The 23,738-nt window shown below is 38.1% G+C and overlaps 1 protein-coding gene across 1 annotated transcript in view; it reads right to left on the minus strand.

Annotated features, from left to right (window-relative positions):
• LOC135207150 (zwei Ig domain protein zig-8-like) overlaps positions 1–23,523 on the minus strand; it is a 60,264-nt gene extending 36,741 nt beyond the window's left edge. The window contains exon 1 of the mRNA XM_064238738.1: positions 23,079–23,523. Coding sequence (XP_064094808.1) covers positions 23,079–23,139 — 61 coding nt within the window. The 5' untranslated portion in view covers positions 23,140–23,523. The remainder of the gene's footprint in view (positions 1–23,078) is intronic.
• Positions 23,524–23,738: the final 215 nt, after the last annotated feature.

The raw sequence follows: 23,738 nt of genomic DNA on the forward strand, positions 1-23,738 counted from the left end.
ATTTATTTCATTTACCGAGTACTTCAGCGAGGGACTGAGCATTTCTAAAATTTCCATTACCTGTCGTTGCCCGAGTGGTCTTTTCATTTTCTTTATCACGAAAGACTTGCGTATACCGCAAGCACAATTCGCACAGTGTGCCACGCAAATTCATTACTTCCAGACAGGGAAGTCGTTACCAGTTTAGGACTGGCCACCACCAGTGCACGTCAGGTCTTATCATTTTACAGTGCCACTGATTCTTGACACTGTTCATCGACTGGCTCCTGAAGTACTCCCACCTTTTACTTTCTCTCCTCCACCATTACACTCTGCCCCGAACAGAGTGCCATTTCACTTCGGTATACTTGAGTATACTGCGTGTAGTGTCCGGGACACACCAGCACGATACCAGTGCTCCAAGGAACGCCTCCATAAATGCCATTGCACCTGTACAGGCTGTACAGGTAGCCATTAAACCTGCGTGTCCGTCCTTACGGAACGCCCTATTTTTTAGTGTGTCCATGTACGAGGATCAGTGATCTTTCGGACCATTCCAAGGGAACGCCTCCCCAAAGTGCCGCAATACCAGCCCTAAGTGCTGACAAACCTGCGTGTCCGTCCTTACGGAACGCCCAAGTAAACCTGCGTGTCCGTCCTTACGGAACGCCCAAATAACTAGTGTGTCCGTGTACAAGGGTCAGTGATCCTTCGGAACACTCATCAAAGGGAACGCCTCCCGAAGCGCCGCAATACCAGCCCTAAGTGCTGTCAAACCTGCATGTCCGTCCTTACGGAACGTCCAATTCATTAAAGTATCCACCATTTTGGATCACTGAACCAAGGAACGCCTCCTCATAAGTGCCGTGCACCTGTATTGGACCTACAGGTAGCCCATTCCAACGTCTCCCAAGTTGGGAACGCCCGTAAGTGTGACGTACGCCGTACACTCCATTTGATTTTTTCACCTCTTTAGAAGGTGCCAATCCAGAAGTGCCACCAACTTACGGGACACTTCCCAAGTGCCACAGAGCACCCAGTCTTCTCAGACTTTTTCTTTACCACGTCGCAGAACACCTTTCCTAGTGAGTGCCACTTTCCACAGTAGGCACTCCTATTCCATTCCGTACCCTTCCTGGCCATTATTTTCATTTTCATCAGAGCCTCTACTGCAGCCTAAGGGAAATGTCTTCCCCTGCTTCCCGCGACTTCTTTGCCGTAGAGCTCAAGAGCTCCGATCCTCATAACTCTGGGCAAGGAGGCTGGTTACACTGGACCAGCACTAGACCAGTGGATAAAGGCGCAGCAGGCTGCCGCGCGCCTGCAAGAAAAGGAAGAAAGGGAAAACCAGAGAAAAGCCGGAGAAGCAGAGAGAAAAGAAAGAGAAGCAGAAAGGAAGGCAAGGGAAGAGGAGCGAAAGCATGAGCTCGCTCTCAAGGAGAAGGAACTCGACATCAAGCGGGAGAAGGCCCGTAAGGAGAGTATCCTAGCTCAAGCCACTCTGCCAGCTTCCAGCCCTACACCCACTGTCTCTCTTAGTCCCGCCGTCTCTGGTCAGCCTGACATCCTTTCGATTTGCGAGCCTGGTCCTGATCCAGTGCCCGAGATAGAAATTTCTTCCGCACCATCTCAGCCTCTTACCCTTTTACCGCCTACCTCCTCCCTTTTGGAAGAGGTAAGCCCACCAGTTAACCCCAGACTTGTTTCCGAGGGTGATTCAACAGAGGTTTCCTTAACCTCCCCACGTCAAATCACTGCCAGAGAGGACTCTTCACCTGTGCCCGAGCACACTGCCAGCCTTGGTGACTCCACAGATTCGCAACCTGTGGGGGCATCTCGGTCTTATCATCCAGTGCCACGGAAGAGGTTCTGGAACACGTTCTGCCGAGACTGTGGCCGCAAGGGTCACATGTCTGCAAATTACGGAGGGTGCGCTAATTGCAATATTCCTGCCATCGCAATGGCCGTAACCAATCCTTCTTCACTAGGACCCCCAGCTAAGGGCCCTATAACTGTTGCACCCCTCCAAAGTCATTATCAGCCAAGCCACATCAGAGCCTACGACGACTCTGGCGCTCAAATCTCCCTGATACGGGAAGACAGGGAATCCCCCGAGGGGCTACCGCGTCGATAGACGACAACTAATCACCATCGAAGGTATCAACCATATCAAGCTGATCCTTCCAACCGTGCAATTGAGAGTCACCCGACCTCATTTCTCCAAGGTTTGTACCCTTGCAGTTGCAAGCTACATCCCAGGAGGTTATGACCTCCTCCTAGGGCAAGACATGAAGTCTCCCTCGCATTCAAAAAAACCTAGGGGTCCTAACCCCACAACAAATCACTCCAAAGCAAGGAGTCATCGAAATTCTACTTCCTCTAGGAAGTACGTCCACCAACAGTCTCCCCCGCTACCAAGGAGGGAGATTGATCATTCACAGTTCCGTTGCAAAACCTGCAACGTAATAGGGCACTCCACGAATTGGCCTAGGTGCCCTAGCCGACTACCAGCAGCGGACACTGTCCATTTTTCCCACAAGGTAGCCTTCCAAAAGAGACAGGAGCCTCTGTCTCCCATTTCCAAGGGCACGCTGAGAGGTATTGCACCTCCAGTACCCGTCACAGGTCCAGTCGACCTCAACTCTCTGCCAGTGCCACTTGGCAGCACTGAGCAGTGCCAAGCTCCGTCCAGCCTGGACGTAGAGCCACCACCGAACTTGACCTCTGCGCCTGGCCCCGAGCTAGCGCCGGCGCCTAACCTTATCAAGGATCCTCCTACAGGAGATCCTCCAACAGGCATGGAGCTTACCACAGCCCATGGCCAATCACTAGTTCCTTCTTCTTCATCCTTACCTCTGTCGCCCGAGGATGAACCTCCGGCAGACCTTACCTTTGTACCTCCTCTGGAAAACCAGGAACTGCCCGACCAGGAGTTAGCCTGGAGTTTTCCCCTCACGACGGTTGTCGCAGCAGCCGGAGTGAGGGCCTCCCCTGCAGTAGGTTCCACCTCTACGACGGTTGCTACAGACCGAAGTAGGGTGTTCTCCTGAAATCTTTCAGGCTACCACTGCCTCTGCTCCTGCCGGCGTTTCTGGCCCTTCCCCAGAGTCTGTGCCTCCGTCTACTCCTAGGACTGGTATAGCCAGGTCCTGGAGGAATAAGAAGAAGAAGAAGGAGGGACGTAACCAATCATTAACAAACTAACACAAAAGAGCCACATGCTCTCCTTGACACCTGTGCCCGAGGTACAGTGTCGCATTCATTTGCAGAATGATCCTGGCACCTACCCAGAGAAGGTAGCCAGCCTGATCTCACTTAAATATAACTACCTCATTGCATTTCCCTCCTGGTCAATTAACCACTCATCATCCCCACGCATCATTACTTCTCATTATGTATTTTAACAGTTCCGTCGCTGAACTACTGCTGTGCGTACCACACTCTGGAATGATTGCGTCTTCATTTAACTGTATTGAGTAGGTTAGGCTAATGATTTAGTACCAGGGCATTAGGTTAGTAGCAAGTAGAATTTTCAAGTAACCTTATCTAGGGTTAGAGTAGACTGTCATCACAAGACAACCCGTAGTTATTACTTAGGCTAGACTACATCACTACATTAAGTTAGTACACTTAGCATCTTTGCCTATAAGTTAGGTAGGCCACTGTAGTTAGCTGTATCGCTGCTCAAAAAACTTCAAGTTGGAGTAGGAGAACTGGGTAGTCGAGACGATCAATTTATTTAAGCCAAGACCTTCACGCCCGAAAGGGAGTGAATGCCTTCTTAACAGGGGGAGCTGTGACTTTATAGATCGTTCGTCTACCCCGCAATTAATTTTAAAATTAATTCGATTTGGAAAACGGCAGCCATTTCTTTAGAATATCAGCTGATTTTTAGTAAACGCGGGAAACCCAAAACCCGCCAGCTAGAGATAGGAAGTTCCCCAGTTGGGAGAAAAGAGTCTTTTATCAGCTGTAGGGACGTATCTCAAAAGGGAAGGGTGTAGGCAGATTGGTACTTCTTAGACCTATACCTTAAGCTCTCTTTCCTGTGACCCCTCTGCTGGCTGTATGCTTGTTTTCCAGGATTTGCCTTGATCGTGGGGGGTTAAGCTGACCTCCAACCCCCAAGCAACCCAACTGAATTCTGTCTCAGTCGGCTGCGAGACGTGATCTCGGACAGAGGTCAAACTACCTGCCTTCCTGTTAGGCCTACCCAGGGTGTGAGTGGCGCGCCGATGACCCAGGCCTCGGACAAAGGGGTCCCCATGCTTTTCTACAAAGAGCCACTGAACACGACATCCAGTCATCCAGGTACGTCTTGTGAAACAACATATTGCCAGTCCCTTATCACCTATTATAATTTTGATCCTCATTCTCCCAATTCAATTTCCAGCAACAAAAGGAATTCATCCTTTTGTTCCCTCTCACTGCCTCATGGCCGCATGCTTCCCCTTGTGTGATCGTCCCAGACCAATGGAGTCATTGCATACTTCAGTGAAACCTTAAAAGTTCCTTCTCCCCAGTATTAGAGAATTAATTAATCAAAGCAAGAAGTCATTTTTCCTTTTATCTTGTTTAATCTGGGATTCTTTTCCAGATTCCATGAGTCACGTGCCGTCTCTCTGCCCGCAAGTGTGCATTACCCCAAGTGAATGAAAACCAGCTTGAATTGAATGAGAGATTCTAAGCCCCAACGTGGGGGCCAATATCATTTACCTTTTCTCCAGGCCAGCACGGGCCTTTTTGTAAATAAATAGCTGTTAAGTAACGAGCTGAGTTTTCTGGTGACCTTCCTCTAAAGAAATTAATAACTATCAGTTTACGGTAAGTTAAAGCAATTCCCTCTTGAAATCCCTCAATTACTTCCGTTTACGTATCTAGCTTCTCTCAAGGCCGCTATATACGTAAAAAAAAAAATATATATAGATATATAATATTATATTATTATAATAATATATGTATATATATTATATATATATATATATATATATATATATATATATATATATATATATATATATATATATATATATATATATATATATATATATATATATATATATATATATATATATATATATATATATATATATATATATATATATATATAAATATATATATATATATATATATATATATATATATATATATATATATATATATATATATATATATATATATATATATATATATATATATTATACCTCTCCTCCTAGTTCTAAGGAACAGAGAATGAATTAAGAGCAGATTTTCTTTTTTCAAGGGCAGAGAATAAATTCCTTGCCAGTTGGAGGAAGGAAAACAATTTCTCTTGCGAGTTAGGGATTTATTTGTCTTCAGAACATTCATTCTGTTTATCTTTTGGGGGAAGAGGGAAAGAGATGTATGACCACCTAAAAAAGAAATAGAAGATGGAATATCCATTTCTGTCCAGGATTTGCGTGTTTAGGGGGATTCTATTTGCCTCCTAGGTAAAAGGGAGACAGGTTCATTAAGGATGAAATATGCGAAAATTAAAGTCTATAAAAGATGCAACATTCATTATTTGACGTGAAAAAAGGCGTTATTTGGCTAGAGCCCGATTTTTTATTGTTTAGTATTTTTAAGACTATTAATAGTGGGTTTAATCTTTGATCTCAGTGGGATTGAAGACATAGATTGTTTAATAACGAAAAGGTTATAACGCATACAATTATATTTTATTAAAGATGAAAAGAATGAAGTAAGTTCGGCACAGAGAAATTCAGATTTTCTGGATTAGATCCATTAAACCCTATGACTAAATGTAAGGTTCTTCCCTGCAAATATTAAAATTGGCATTTGGTACCCATGCACGGCACACCATGGCCAATGTGAGACACGACTTTGAAAGCTATATCAAAATAAAAAAATAAATGAAATAAAAAAATAAAAAAATCCTTTTCCCATAACAGGATAGTCTCTAACTTTTCATGGTCTCCTTAACGCAGGCAAATTTCCTATGACAAAGCCTGTACACCGGGATTGTAGGTATGGTTCCACGATGTCTGACAGAAAGAGAAGGCGTTCATTTTAAAATTCTGGTGTCTATGGTACGGTTTCCCTCGCCTGACAGTAAGTCCTCAAGCAGTAAAAGCGAATTCGTCGAGCGTTAACTTTCCAGACATTAAGTCATAGCTTCCGTATAGTAGAAGGGAAACGACTTATTGTGAGGAACGCAAAAAAAGAAAGAAAGAAAAAAAAACGGCTTCGTCAAGTGCCCAATTGTTGCGGCAGTAAAACGTTGCGTCCTGGAACAATTTCATTAGCTTAAATGTCCTCGTGAATCTGACTAAAGGAGGCCTTTTCCCTTTATTGCTCTGCTAGAGAACCCCTTGGACTCATTCAGTTCTTAATTAATATCAAGTGCTAAACGATGAAGACATTCGACGGAGTTCAGAGGAGACACTGTCGAGTAAGAAGGCCGTTATTTAAGTTCATTTTTAATGGTCTTGATGTTTCATTTCCTCATTATGCTCCGCCTTTTGTGCACTAATCCTACTGGCTTTTATGATTTGTCTAACTTTTCTGATATATCGTCTGTTTTTAAGTCTGTTATATCAAAACTCTTACTATTAGAATGAAAATTTTGCTCTGATCATATCCACGGCGCTGTTCTACACAAATGCACCATCTATTTTCTCGCAAAACATTTTGCTCTTTTGTGGGCAACAATTCGAGAACTTCTCGGTTTTTATTAATTTGCTGACGCTCGTTTGACCTGATATATACGAAGACTATTTTGCTTTGGTATACGTAAATAGCCAAGAGAACGAGAATAGCATTGGTGCCTCAAACTTTGTAATATCTGTGCAATATTGCAAAAAATATAAAACTACCTTCTCGCAAACCCTAAAACTTATGATGTATTTTCCATCATGAAGAGTTACTTTATATTAGCTTTCACATTGCTGGAACCTCAAATCAAAGCCGGTTTTATTGCGTGATAGATCATAGTGTCTACCCAACATAATTCGAGCCAGAAATAGAAGAACAAATTAGTGATGGCTAAAAATAAGATCGAAATCATGGCAGAATTCTCAGAAGACGAACCATATTGTACATCTTCTTCTTCTATGCCTTCAGCTTTTCCCATTTCTATAATGGGGTCGCTGTTTTCAGTCAGCCTTCTCCATGTGCCTCTATTCTGTACATCTTCTTCTTCTTCTTTGCCTTCAGCTTTTCCCATTTCTATAATGGGGTCGCTGTTTTCAGTCAGCCTTCTCCATCTGCCTCTATCCTGTACATCTTGTCTTCTAAATATAAACGTAGCTTTGACTGGTAGCTCTGCCTCTCCCGTTGCGAAAATATTCCCTGTAACCTCCTGAGCCATGAGATTGTTTTGCGTAAATATATCCCCGAGATATGTGAAAACATGTTGTGTTCAGTGGAAATAACTCTTTGTCGCGTCGCGTCACGTCTTCCTTTTTTTGTCTTGGTCTCACAGCTGGATTGCACGGCGTCCCAAAAGGATGATAATGCCATTGCACGTATTCCAGTTCTCGATGCGCGTCGCTTTGGAATCGTGAAGGAATAGGGAATTGTTGTTGCATCACTGGATGCACTATGAATTGAAATGATTGAGGTTTACCTTCATTTTTTGTTTTCATACTTGTCAGAACTGTTAATACTTCATCGGATGTACCATGAACTGAAAGTATTTAGCTTTTTATTCAATTCTTTTCATTGTTGTTCGAACCGTTACTAGATCATGGGATGTACCATAAACTCAAAATATCTGGCTTTCTATTCCTTTTTGTCATAGTTTTCTGAATTGTTATTGGATGCGCTCTAGATCGAATAAGCATTTTTTTCTTTGTTGTATGATTTGTTTACTGTGTGGAATTGAAACTTTAATCTAGTCTCTTTGAGAACCTTTGAAAAACTTTTTCGTTTCACTTTTTGGTTTTGTCCAAATTGATGTGGAAAGATTGTATTACTTAACTATTTAAAGGGGAAACGAAGCTTTATCAAAATACTTCGAAGATCACATGGCAATGATAGCATACCTATGGTTCTTCTGCTTTACCATTAACTTAGTTATTGCTTTCCGTTTGGTTTGGCTAGACAGGAAACGGTTTTTCAAACCAGTTGGTCAACACATCAATGATGTTCAATGTATGAATCCTGGAATGATTTTTTTTATTGTACTTGTCTTGCAAGTAGTAAATGATAAATCACATCAAAAAGGATATTAAGAATTAAACATTGCTCATAAGTTTTAGAAATATTTCTGACTGTTGATTTTCTTAGGAATTTGAAATGTTTTATGTAGAAAAACTTATAAAAAAGGGATGTTTTTCGCCTTGTAAACCAGCCACACAGTATTTGAAAATGTCATATCCTTACTATCCGGAACCCAAAGAAATTTCAAAAATATTAAAGTTACCAAAAATTGTTCATCACTGAAATTATATACAAATTCAGTTATATCTAATAAACTGTTCACTTGAGGAAATTTATAAATGGAAATGTCAGCTCGATAAGAAATTTTCAAGTATGTCAAGTATTATCATCTTGAATTTATGAAATCTGCGTAGGAAATGTAGCGTATCATTTGCTGTGGAACATGGAATTTATTTATAGACTAGAATGTAATCAATAAGCATAAAATAATGTTGATAACAGATATAGTATCACTAATGACAATTTACAGTATAAACGATCACATGTTTACTCATCTTCACAGCTCCTAGCATTCTGATAACAACCGGCCTTCACCGGATTAAATCATGTTTTTCCGGATTAAACTAAGTTCAAAGTACTTGTATACTCATGGATTTAAAAATCCTGGCGCTACACCAACTCTCTCTCTCTCTCTCTCTCTTAATTTGTATATATATATATATATATATAATAGATATATATATATATATATATCTATATATGTATATATACTATATATATATAAATAATGATAATAATAATATATATATAATAATAATAATAACTGTCGCAGAAACGCTTCGCATCAGGAGAAAATGACCTGACATTAATCTGCATATTCCAAAATTTTTCCACGGTGACCTACATATTAAGTCAGCCATTATTACGAAAATGACGCTCCGTGTCTCCCATTTCTCAAAATTTTTCAGCGACAGGACCACATAGAATGTGAAATGGGCTTTAATAAATTTATGCCGGATTTCTCAAAGAAAAAATACAGGAACCTACGATATGGGTCCAAATAAATTAGTGTTTGAAAGATCAATAAATCGGCATTTGCAGTTTTTACAGTCTGGCGGCTAAACACAACCTCCCTCTCTCTCTCTCTCTCTCTCTCTCTCTCTCTCTCTCTCTCAATTTATATATATATATATATATATATATATATATATATATATATATATATATATATATATATATATATATATATATATATATAGATGAGAGAGAGAGAGAGAGAGAGAGAGGGGGGGGGGGGGGGGGGGGGGTTTGTGTTCAGCCGCCAGACTGTAAAACTGCAAATGCCGATTTTATTGATCTTTCAGACACTAACTTTTTGGGACCCATATCGTTAGTTCCTGTAATTTTTCTTTGAGAAATCCGGCATAGATTTATTAACGCTCATTTCACATTCTATGTGGTCCTCTCGCTGAAAAATTTTGAGAAATGGGAGACACGGAGCGTCATTTTCGTAATAATGGCTGACTTAATATGTAGGTCACCGTGGAAAAATTTTGGAATATGCAGTTCGTCAGATTAATGTCAGGTCATTTTCCCTTGATGCGGAGCATTTCTGCGACAGTTATTATTAAAAGTTGAAAGAGAAACGTCTTAGGAATTTCTGGAACCTAGTATGGAAAATAAAAAAAGATAAAATTATATGGGATTGAAATGAAGATATGCAATGTCCCTTTGAAGATACAGGAATCTTTATATATTTAAACAAAAAATCGTGAGAAATACGACTCCCTTTTCACAATTCCAATCATAAAGTGTTATCAACAATGCACCACCTCCCGTTATTTCAGCTACTCAGTGGCGTGGTTGGTATGGTGTTTGCGTCCCACCCCGGTGGTCGCGGGTTCTATTCTCGGCCATCCCATTGAGGAGTGAGAGATGTGTGTTTCTGGTGATAGAAGTTCACTCTCGACGTGGTTCGGAAGTCACGTAAAGCCGTTGGTCCCGTTGCTGAATAACCACTGGTTCCATGCAACGTAAAAACGTCATACAAACAAACAAACCTCCTGTTATTTCTAATAGTAATGGTGAATTCCTCAACCTCGCAATTGAAGGAAATCTTTAATGGCGCTTCCTAAGGGGTCAGACACTAATCTTCCATAATTATCTTCATTGACACAAAATAAATTCATTCTTAGTGATTTCAAAGCGTGTGAACCTGACCTGTGTTTTAATCTAGCAATCAAAACCATTTTAGAAGATTAAAGTTGAACTTCAGTTTAGCTAAAAATACAAAATCGATGCCTTTCCATCTTTACAAAATAAAAGTTTTTTTCCTTCCATTTAACAACTTGCAAAAGACCAAAATATGATGGCTTCATATAAAAGATATCTTTTGACTGCGACGATATTTGGAGAACAAGCTGTTGAAACTTAGAAGAGAAATATGGCTACAAATGTAATGCAGTACCAAAAGATGGTTTCATGAGAACAACTGATATTCACTCCAAAAACCAATTTTCCAGCTACCTTGAAAAGGTAAAGGAAATTTCCAGCACCATTGATTTTGTCGAAGGGAACATAACAGAACCTGCGTATAATTTCCACAGGCAAGACATTCATTTCAACTCGAGTTCTGCTTTATGTAAGAATAGAAGCAGTCGCCCTTCATATCTTTATTCAAAAATATAGACGCAAAGATTCCTTGATCTTTTACATTTCTTTCCCTCTGCATCTGAATATGCTTGGGTTTATGTATACCGTTTGGTATATTTAGTATAGCATGGTCGTGTGTGCTCCTGTTAATGGCATATGAATATGGATATGTGTATTTTAGGTTTAGGGGTTATACAAATACCTTGTTTTTGTGAATTTTCAGTCTCTCTGTGAGATTGTTTAATTGTTCCAGTAATTCTTGCTTATAATGTAAATGTAAACCTCTGTATTTTATATGTATGTATATATATATATATATATATATATATATATATATATATATATATATATATATATATATTATATATGTGTGTGTGTGTGTGTGTGTGTGTATATATATATATATATATATATATATATATATATATATATATATATATATATATATATATATATATATATATATATATATATATCCTCTTATAAACTTATTCTATTTACATTGCAATATTATGCCATCTAACTACCATTTAAAGACTTGCTAATGATGAACAAATATCCCTTGACATTCCTAATGCCTGAGCCACCTTTTAACAAGATTTTTGTTCCTTTTAAAAGTCTTTCGTTGAATTTCTTTTAAACATAGAAGTCTGTCATCTATGCTTTATAACACCATTGCCACGGTCCAGCAGAGGAAGATATGCATCGAGATTGACTGAATGTTTTTCTGTAAACTTTCCTTCAAGTAGGATGATTTTGTACTTATTCTTCTGTTTCTGTCCTCGATAAGAAGTGAATACGAACTTCAGGTATAATCTTTGTAGGGTAAGCCGTCTGTATTTATAGATTTCATATTTGAAATCTCTTTACAAGAGAGGAATCTGGTGAAGGTCTGGAAGAGTTGAAAGGCTTCAGAATCGTTCCACCGCTGACTGGAAGCTCTCTCTCTCTCTCTCTCTCTCTCTCTCTCTCTCTCTCTCTCTCTCTCTCGTCGTATTTATATTATTGATTGTGAAGTATTTCTTCCAGTTCACAGAATTTTTGAGGAATATATCCTGAGCAGATTGAGATACGTAAAATTATTCGATTTATCAAACGTCCTCCTAAAATGACTCATAAATATAATCACTTTTTGGATATTACGATCATTTAAAGCAAATGAAGAATCCCCAACAAACGTTGTAGAATCAATAGCAAAACCATGCTATGAATACATTACTAAAGATGTTCATGAAACTCCAGACATTTTCATTCCGCTTTAGATTTATGTTCTGCATAACAAATAATTACCAAAATAATAACGCGTTTATGGAAAACCGAAATCTATAAATAACACTTCTTGTTACGTGTAGTTTATTTCCCCATAAACAAAATATTTTTGTTTTTAGATTATTGTTTTTATTCTATTTAAAAAAGAAAATCCCTCACTTTCCGAGACGGCAAAAGGTCAAAAAGTCGTGTTCACACATAAAGGGGCGACTCCGAGTAATAAATGGGAGAAGCTACGGAAACCTTCATCCGGTAATTGCTGTGTCCGGATTAAATTACACCAGAAAAAAACATACTCTGTCAACTATGGCTGCCTCAAACACACACACCCACGTAGACGCCTCCCGCTGGCACAAGGCCAACTTCATCCAACGACAAAAACATCAACAACATCAAAACAACACAAACATCCTCAGGGCCGCTTTGAAAACTCCGTAATTAAATTCTAGACCTTCCCTATTTTAAAGAGAAAGGACGCGTCCTTCTCCGTGATATATCTGGGGAATTAGTAGATTGTTTACCGAACTTATGTCATTAGGGATACGGATTGAACATTCTGTGTATGGCGTCTGTGTAATTATTTTTTCCAGGGAGGAATAGTCCTGGAAATCCAATCTATTAGCGTCGCACCAGTTGGGTTTTCATATTTATCTACTTCAACTGGTTTCTGGAATGGTTACTGAAAATTCAAGTGAATTGATAAACAAAAATATCTCTTTGAATAAAGTTGCAATCACAAGGCAATAACAAAAATTAATGCAACATACAGAGGTAAATATTTGCTTATGCCTCTCTCTCTCTCTCTCTCTCTCTCTCTCTCTCTCTCTCTCTCGCTGTTGGAAGTTGGCTTTCGATATATTTACTTTAACTGGTTATTGAGAGGCCTATTGGAAATCAGGTCAGTGACTGAAGTAAATAAGTGTTTTAACACAGCTGTAATCACGAGACGATACAATAAAACTAACATGACATGATGAAATAAACATTCGCTGTTGCCTCTCTCTCTCTCTCTCTCTCTCTCTCTCTCTCTCTCTCTCACACACACACACAAGCGTGCTGTGTGTGTGTGTGTGTATGCATGTATATGTAATTCCTGTCGGTGGGAATGCCCGAGGCTAGTATTTATGCATTTCTGATTCCCTGTTTGGAACATTTTCCAGTCATGCGTGTTGGAAATGTGAAGGTATCTTAAAATTTTGATATCTATTTTCTGATTATGGTTAAATCTACATTCATTTAGGAAACATTTAAGGTACAATATTAGACGTATGCCTTCCTCACACATTTGCTGTTTTCCAGGATTATAGGGCATAGGACTGGCTTCAGCATTACTATCAACATTTACTATTTGACATTTGAGGTATTTTCTTCCTAAGTCAACCAATTCCTGCTCTCTCTCTCTCTCTCTCTCTCTCTCTCTCTCTCTCTCTCTCTCTCTCTCTCGTTTGCCCGATATTCACATCATACATGAACTGAGATACTCTTTGGAAGATATATGAAGTTCAGTGCCTCTATCTGGAAGATATATGAAGTTCAGTGCCTCTATCTGGAAGATATATGAAGTTCAGTGTCTCTCTGGAAGGTATATGAAGTTCAGTGCCTCTCTCTGGAAGATATATGAAGTCCAGTGCCTCTCTCTGGAAGATATATGAAGTCCAATGCCTCTATCTGGAAGATATATGAAATTCAGTGCCTCTCTCTGGAAAACATATGAAATCCAGTGCCTCTCTCTGGAAGACATGTGAAGTCCAATGCCTCTCTCTGGAAGACATGTGAAGTCCAGTGCCTCTCTCTGGAAGACATGTGAAGTCCAATGCTCTCTCGAACGGAACATGTGAAGTCACCAGTGCATGCTCTCTGAAGAAATCGTGAACGTCCAGTGCGCCCTGGAGAATGTGAAGTTCCAGTGCCTCTCTTCTGGAAGACATGTGAAGTCCAGTGCCTCTCTCTGGAAGACATGTGAAGTCCAGTGCCTCTCTCTGGAAGACATGTGAAGTCCAGTGCCTCTCTCTGGAAGACATGTGAAGTCCAATGCCTCTCTCTGGAAGACATGTGAAGTGCAGTGCCTCTCTGGAAGGACATGGTGAAGTCCAGTGCTCTCTGGAAGACATGTGAAGTCCAGTCCTCCTCTGAAGACTGTGAAGGAAGGGCCTCTCCTTGGAAGACATGTGAAGTCCAGTGCCTCTCTGGAAGACATGGTGAAGTGCAGTGGCCCTCTCTCTGGAAGACATGTGTGAAGTCCAAGTGCCTCTCTCTGGAAGACATTGAAGCAGTGCCTCCTCTCTGAAGTCCATGTGTCCTCAACTGCTCTCCTTTGGAAGACATGTGAAAGTCCACGTGCCTTCTATCTGGAAGCATTGAAGTCCAGCCTCTCTCTGGAAGACCATTTGGAAGTCCATGCCTCTCTCTGGAAGGACAATGTGAAGTCCAGTGCCTCTCTCTGGAGAAGTGGGAAGTCAGTGCCCTCTCTGGAAGGACATGTGAAGGTCAGTGCCTCTCTCTGGAAGGAACCTGTGGAAGTTCCAATGCCTCTCTCCTGGAAGGACATGTGAAGTCCAGTGCCTCTCTCTGGAAGATATTCATGGTGAAGTCCAGTTGCCTCTCTCTGGAAAGAACATATGAATCAATGCACTCTCCTCTGGAAGACATAAGTGAAGGCCAGTGCCTCTCTCTGGAAGACATTTAGTGGAAGTCCAATGCCTCTCTCTGTGTAGACATTGTGAAGTGCCAGGTGCACTTCCTCTGGAAGACATTGTGAAGTCCAATGCCTCTCTCTGGAAACATGTGAAGTGCACGTGCCTCTCTCTGGAAAGACCATGTTGAAGTCCAATGCCTCTCTCTGGAAGACATGTGAAGTCCAGTGCCTCTCTCTGGAAGACATGTGAAGTCCAATGCCTCTCTCTGGAAGACATGTGAAGTGCAGTGCCTCTCTCTGGAAGACATGTGAAGTCCAATGCCTCTCTCTGGAAGACATGTGAAGTGCAGTGCCTCTCTCTGGAAGACATGTGAAGTCCAGTGCCTCTCTCTGGAAGACATGTGAAGTCCAGTGCCTCTCTCTGGAAGACATGTGAAGTCCAGTGCCTCTCTCTGAAGCATAGAAGTCCAGTTGCCTTCTCATGGAAGACTATTGAAGTCCAGTGCCTCTCTCCTGGAAGACATGTGAATTGTCCCAGTGCCTCTCTCTGGAAGCATATGAAGGCCAGTGCCTCTCTGGGAAGACATAAATGAAGTCCAATTGCCTCTCCTGAAGGACATGTGAAGTCCAGTGCCTCTCTCTGGAAGACATAAGTCCATGGCCTCTCTCTGGAAGGGACAATTGAAGTCCCAGTGCCTCTCTCTGGAAGACATGTGAAGTCCAGTGCCTCTCTCTGGAAGACATGTGAAGTCCAGTGCCTCTCTCTGGAAGACATGTGAAGTCCAATGCCTCTCTCTGGAAGACATGTGAAGTGCAGTGCCTCTCTCTGGAAGACATGTGAAGTCCAGTGCCTCTCTCTGGAAGACATGTGAAGTCCAATGCCTCTCTCTGGAAGACATGTGAAGTGCAGTGCCTCTCTCTGGAAGATATATGAAGTCCAGTGCCTCTCTCTGGAAAGAACCTGTGGGAAGTGCCAGTGCCTCTCTCTGGAAGACATGTGAAGTCCAGTGCCTCCTCTCTGGAAGACATAATGGAAGGTCATGTGCTCTCTCTGGAAGGACATAGAAGTCCATGCCTTCTCTGAACGAACCATGTGAAGTCCAAGGCCTCTCTCTGGAAGATCATTTGAAGTCCAGTGCCTCTCTCCTGGAAGACATGAAGTCCCAGTGCCTCTCTCAAGGCTGGTGAAGCCCAGTTGGCCCCTCTCTCCTTGGAGACCAAATGGTTGATCCAAGTGGCCTTCCTCTCTGGAGACCCCCCATGGTGGTTACCAGTGCCTCTCTCTGGAAGACATGTGAAGTCCAATGCCTCTCTCTGGAAGACATGTGAAGTCCAGTGCCTCTCTCTGGAAGATATATGAAGTCCATGCCCTCCAATCTGAAGACATAGGAGTCCAATGCCTCTCTCTGGAAGACATGTGAAGTCCAGTGCCTCTCTCTGGAAGATATATGAAGTTCAGTGGCTTAAGTTTAGTATATCTTAGTTTTGCCCGACCACTGAGCTGATTAACAGCTCTCCTAGGGCTGGCCCGAAGGATTAGATATTTTTACGTGGCTAGAAACCAATTGGTCACCTAGCAACGGGACCTACAGCTTATTGTGGGATTCGAATCACACTATATCGAGAAATGAATTTCTATCACCAAAAATAAATTCCTCTGATTCCGCGTTGGCAGAGCCGAGAATCGAACTTCGGACCACCGGATTTACAGCTGAGCGCTGAAACCACTCTTCCAACGAGGAACTTAGTTCAGTGCCTTATAGATCGATTTTCTACATATTCGTTTTCGATACCTTTTCATACAAATATTTTACAGGTCATCACTTTAGGCTAATTTAAGTTTGATTCTCAGAGCTTAAAATTACTTATACAATTTCTGAGCATCCGTCCTTAAATTGGGATGAGGATTTTAATTTTTTTTCTTTATATTTACGTATTGACTTTATTAACTTCAACCCTTACCATTTTAGACTTGTTTCCAAAACTGTATTTTTCTTTTACTTCCTCTGTTACAGCAGAAATGAACCAAAGGACTTTTTTCAATAAACGTTAAGTCATCTACTTTTTAATTAGTTTTGGATCCTAGCCATGATATAGTAATGCTCGCATAACTGGTTTTTGCTTTTGTTTCCTATCTTGCAAAAGCAATAAACCAAAAAAAAGCTTTCCTGAACAAAAAACCATTATTCATCTGTTATCAGTTTCTCGTCTTCTAAAGAGCATGGTCTGCCTTTCCACAGGTACCGTCGAGATTAAAAATAAAATCAGTGACGCTCTCTCTCTCTCTCTCTCTACCTTTCGTCGACTGTTTCTTTAATTTTCCTAAAAGCTCAGTAACCTTTTCCCCCTTAACAATCTTTCATCCTTTGAATAACAGTCTTTTATCTTTGATCTACTGCCTCTTCAAGCATCTGCATGAACCTATACTTGGTTTTTATGCTTCTGTAAAAGAAAATGATTGAGATGGCCATTTGTCTGTCCGTCCGCACTTTTCCCATCCGCGCTGTTCCTGTCCGCCCTCGGATCTAAAAAAAAACTACTGTGGCTAGAGGGCTGCAAATTGGTAAGTTGATCACCCACTCTCCAATCATCATCCATACCAAATTGTAGCCCTCTAGAATCAGTCCTTTTATTTCATGTAAGGTTAAAGTCAGGTGTTCTAGATGCCAGTAACACAGGCCATCACCAAGCCGTGGCTAAAAGTTTTACGGGGCGCAACTGAGAGTTTCATGGGCCGTGGCTGAGAGTTTCATACAACATTATACGCTGTACAGAAAACATTCGGCGCAATTTTTACTTGTTGTTTAATAAACATTAATTTTCAAGCTGAGTATCAACAGACAAATGATAAATTATTTTTTATAGGACTGTTCATAAGTAAAATGAACCTTTTATATGACATTAGTAGACAAACGTTAATTTAATTTTTAATTATACTTGAACGCAATGAGTGTTTTATTTCCTTATAAATCACAAATAAAAAGACGAATGGTTCAAGTAAAAACGATTACACAGAAAAACCAGCAGAAAAATATGTTAGTATTTCTAAATCTAAACTCCACTATTTTCACATAGCGAAGAAAGGCCCTGCTCACATTAAACAAAATCCAATTTTCCCACTGAAAAACATTTTGTTTATTGCTGATGCGAATCTGCAAACTCTGAAATTTACTTATTACTACAAAAGTTGCTGAAATGAATATGAAATAAAGGTACGTTTAGATATAATAATAGAGGAAACAGAAAAGATAAACACTTTTTAAACTTGTAGAATGCATATTAAACCATAAAGTAATGAACATTGTAGTGAAAATACATTTGTTTGATTTAATTAAAGCTTTTGAGATTTACTCTTTAGTAATTGAACGAATAAAGACAGATGAAATATAACTATGGCTGAATGTCCTTATGGTAACACAGAGAGAGAGAGAGAGAGAGAGAGAGAGAGAGAGAGAGAGAGAGAGATGCTTAAGGATGCTTTTGGGCGGGGAGATTTAGACCGGTATAAGGGGAGTGAAAGGGAAAAGACAGAGAGATGCTTAAAGATGCTTTAGTTTGGGGATAAGGGGACAGAGAGAGAGAGAGAGAGAGAGAGAGAGAGAGAGAGAGAGAGAGATATGCTGCAGACAAGGGTTAAGTAGAGATGGAGAGAGAAAGAGAGAGATTCTTTAGACAGGGGATAAGGGGACAGAGAGAGAGAGAGAGAGAGAGAGAGAGAGAGAGAGAGAGAGAGAGATGCTTAAAGATGCTCTAGAGAATGAATAAGAAGACAGTTGAATTGAACTCGTACATCCCTTTGTCAAAACTGTCCACATCATTACGTGTAACCTCAGGAAACCTTTTCCTTGTCACCACTTCAGAAAGCACAGACTCCAAACGACCGATCAGAGGCCAGAAAGACCACCACCGCCCATTCAGGCTTTTTAACATCACCCGCGTATCAAGACCCGCTCTCTTTCGAGGAAATGCACTTTCCCTTCTCTCGTCATTAACCCCCCAATTAGTACCTATTCATGGCCCAGTCTTCTTCGCTATTCGTAAGCTCTCTCGGTCTTCTCTGTCTTCAAGATCATTAGCCAGGCCAGTCTTCTTCCGGGATAGAAAGGCTCCGTTCTCAGATTTCCTTTTTCAGTAATCGATGCTGGTCACGAAGGGTTACGTGTGCATGTATGTATATTATATATATATATATATATATATATATATATATATATATATATATATATATATATATATATACACACACACACATATATATATATAATATATATATATATATATATATTATACATATACTATGTGTGTGTATGTGTAATTTTACTTATACCTCAGATATAAAATCGGTTTTGATGAGAAAATAATGCTTGGAGAGAGAGAGAGAGAGAGAGAGAGAGAGAGAGAGGCGAGGTTGGTGAAGGGGGAAATGATTATGAATTCATATAATTTATACACACACACACACACACACACACACACACACACACACATATATATATATATATATATATATATATATATATATATATATATTTCCCTTCGCGTTTGTAACAGATTCATTTATTGAAAAAAAAAATCTTTCGCAGTTAACCGAGAAAAGTATCTCATCCAAGAACTTATATTTCCTCAGTAATGCTTCTCTTCAATCGTTGTCGCTACTTCCAATACAATCCATATCTTTACGATCGCTTTTTTTTTCTCTTCATGAAGTTAGTCTTCCTGACTATGGTAAAACTTTCACCATTAACTTTCTCCTACACAAGGGCGAGATTGATGTGTTTTTCTCGCACCATAGAACGCAGATGACGAGGCTGAAATAAAGTTTACAGCAAGAAAAATCTATGTCCATTTCAACAGGGAAAGGTTGGCCTGGCTCCATTTTCAGTCGAGGTATTTTCAGTACGAAAATTCTTCAGTTTTGTTTTGTAAAGGTTTAAACTAGTTTTTCTTTGAAACCTGGTTCTTTTTGCATTTAAATGAGTGAGATATGTCGATGGAGAAAGCTGCGATTTGTCAAAGATTCGCAAATATTTCATATAACTTGAATGCTATTTACGTTCTTATTTAATGCTTATGACACTCTAATCAAAAAGATTTTTTTTTCATGATAGCTATAATAGTCTTTTTTTTTAACCATGGCCCTTTCAGATGAGGTATATCAGTAAGAAAACTGGTTTTAAAAAACCCTTTCAAATATTTATGTGGCTTACTTGAATGTTCTAAGTTTCGCTTTAATGCTTATAATACTGTAATCAGAAAGATTTTGTTTTATAGCAGTTATAATAGCTTTTTATTCTTGGCTCTTTTAAGATGTAGGTCAGTAAAGACACCTGGGGATTTTAAAAGCCTTATAATATTTCATATTGCTTTCTTGAATGGTCTAAGTCATGGTTTGCTATTGATTATGATAACGTCAAAGCAGGATTACCTACTGCTCTTGCATAATATTGGGTATCATGATAATATTGGGCATCATCGAGGCTCTTTTGAAATGTAAATCAATAAAGTATATCAGTGAGGAATACTGGTATTTTTAAGATTCGTAATTATTACGTATAACAAAATTAAATGTTCTGACTTTAATGTTTACAATATAAAGATAATAATAAGATTATCTACTGTTCTTGAATTTAGTGAGGGTTAATCGTAGTAATAATATTGAACTCTTAAAATACCTAATGCCTGATTCCTTTCAAAGAATATTGGGTACAAAATAAACTGGCAAACCTTTCCTAAATAAATTGCTCTTTTGAAATAAGATAGAATGTACAAACATTTAATTGTCCTAATTTCAAGGACGTTTGCTCTCCAGTGTCACCATAAATTCACTGGTCCTTCATGATAATATAACTAATACAAAAATTATTTTAAATTTATTGGAAAAGGTATTACAAAGTCTGTACTGAACGGGCATAGGCAACAGATTTTGATTTTGAATGATTGTTTTGCAACATTTAACCTTTTTGAAGCAACATGAAAATATTGAGCGAAGTTGGTATTACAGCTCTATATTATTCTATTCTCAAAGATGCAAATATTTCGTTCCGGATTACCATTCAGTGAATAGTGAGAAATATTTGAAAGGAAGCGAAAACAGAATATAATTCGATAAAAAATTTGAATCTTTTTAGCATTAAACTGGTACGTCCTATTTTCCTCTTCGTCTGAAGAACTGTTATTAAAACATTTACAAAAATTATTCCGTTAAGGATTGTTTTGCTTTTCGTCTGATGAAGAAACTAAGCTCATGACATTTCCTTTCACATAAGACTGTTAAATTTTAGTTTAACATTTATTACACTTTACTTATATATATATATATATATATATATATATATATATATATATATATATATATATATATTTATATATATATATATATATATATATATATATATATGTATGTATGTATATATATATGTAGATAGATAGATAGATAAATATATGTGCATATATATACATATATATATATATATATATATATATATATATATATATATATATATATATATACATATATACATATATGTATACATATATATATATTTTCAATCAAAAATTGCCCATATAATCGCGTCCGGTGCAATGATTAATGTTATGTAAGCTTTATCTCGTCACTATCGCTTTTCGCCATTTGAGAGAGAGAGAGAGAGAGAGAGAGAGAGAGAGAGAGCAGAGAAGAGAGAGAGAGAGAGAGAGAGAGAGAATGAGATTTATTTATGCAACATGGAATTTGTCCTAAGAGAAAATATGTAACAAAATACCTGTAGAAGGTAATTCTTTCTTCACTATTACCCAACTGGTCCCGTTAATAGAGATTAAAATTACGAATATCTAAATATTTATAATAATTACAATCTGTGCTCATGCTAATAAGATTAGTTTTCAAACCCACATTGATGTTAGAATTAAGTTAATTTGGTTAATTTTATTATCTCTCCTCATTATGCATGTGTGCGCGCATTTGTGTGTATGAGAGAGAGAGAGAGAGAGAGAGAGAGAGAGAGAGAGAGAGAGAGAGAGTCTAAATAAAAAGAAATGTTTCCAAATGACACGAGAGAGAGAGAGAGAGAGAGAGAGAGAGAGAGAGAGAGAGAGAGAATATTTAAATACATGCTAAAAAATTTTAAATGATACGAGAGAGAGAGAGAGAGAGAGAGAGAGAGAGAGAGAGAGAGAGAGAGAGAGAGAGAGAGAGAGATGCAAATAACCTTTGAAATATCTTTTGCAAATCGCAAATAATTATTTAAAAAATAAATATAACAGGTACAGGTCGAATTCATTATTACAAAATATAAACGGATTATCCCAAATTAGACATTCACTGAACTTATTGGACCGATAAAAATGTAATGAAATTACATCGCTATAGTAGTAGGATAAAAGAGTCAAGCTTATTTTTCAATGTTTTTCATATTTATTTGAATATTCATATTAATTGTAATTCTGTTTGCTAATGACCACGGTAATTAAATGCAAATGACTATAGTGTTTATCGCATTTCCTGATTTGGATAGTTCTTGAATAAAGGTACCAATTTTCAAATTTTTGAAAATATTATATATGTATATATATATATATATATATATATATATATATATATATATATAAATATATATATATATATATATATATATATATATAAAATTTTTGAAAAAATTCGTACCTTATTAAAAAATTATCCAAAAAGGAATGCGAGAACACTATACTATTATGCTTATTTGATTCAATTACTACGGTTATTAGCAAAACAGAAATACTATATATCTATATATAATATAATATATATAGATATATATATATAATATACATATAGATATATCGTATATAATATGATATGTATTAATATAATAGGGATATAACATATAGTGAGAATGATATTATATATATCTAATATAGAGGTATAGATGATTTATTATATCATATATATATAGATAGAGATTATAGATATACTATATATATATAGAGTATATATATAGGATATACTCCGATATCATATATATTATAAAGATAGAATAAAGATAGATATAGAATATTATATATCTAGAATATATAGCTAAATAGTATACGTATATAGAGAGATATATATATATCTATATTATAATATATATAGATATATATATATATAACCTAATATATACTTATATATATATATATATTTTTTTATATATATATCTTATATATATATATATGATGTGTATATGTGTGTGTGTGTGTGTGTGTATATATATGTATGTATATATATATATATATTATATATATATATATATATATATGAGTGTGTATATTTGTGTAATTAAATATTTACTTATGCATACAAATTATTACTCTATATTATTATGAAAACCCAAAAGAACCAAATGGTAATTATTCCTGCTCATACCAAGTCACTCGTTCTTACCTACAAAGACGAGATGCAATACTCCACAAAGCATCCACAGCGAATTGAAATCCCACGTCATTTCGGTAAACTTTTTATTTTTTACTTTCAAAAACTTTTGGATTCTGAACTGACCGTTTATCACTTGCAAGTCAAATGCATTCTTTCCTTAGGCAAAACTAACGGTATCATTTCATCCCACGATTGAAGTAAAAGTTATGGAAAAGTATATTTTATATTACCGAAAATTTCCCCACAGATGAACTTTTTCTTTGATTTTTTTTTTATTTAATAAGTATGGTTCTCACTTATTTCCGGAAAATTATTTGATACAATCTTATTTGACTGTAATTAAATAAAATGTAAAGACAAATACAACAGATAAACACAATCTTTACTAATGACCGTATCAGGGTCGCCGTTACCGAGACACTGAAACTGGTCGCGAGAGCAACACATCCGAATAGCAGCGTGGTTTGTGGGCAACTGGCAGCCCTCTGGTCTGGTCTGGCCTTTCTTACGGGATTGGACCTCAAACGTTACGAGATCCTCCTCGAGAAGTGTCTCCACAGAGCAGATACTCTCTCTCTCTCTCTCTCTCTCTCTCTCTCTCTCTCTCTCTCTCTCTCTCTCTCTGCTAACATGATTTAAACTGGAAGTTTTTAAAAACTTCTATGGTAC

This window comes from Macrobrachium nipponense, chromosome 32 (genome assembly GCF_015104395.2).
Source record: "Macrobrachium nipponense isolate FS-2020 chromosome 32, ASM1510439v2, whole genome shotgun sequence".
NCBI lineage: Eukaryota > Metazoa > Arthropoda > Malacostraca > Decapoda > Palaemonidae > Macrobrachium > Macrobrachium nipponense.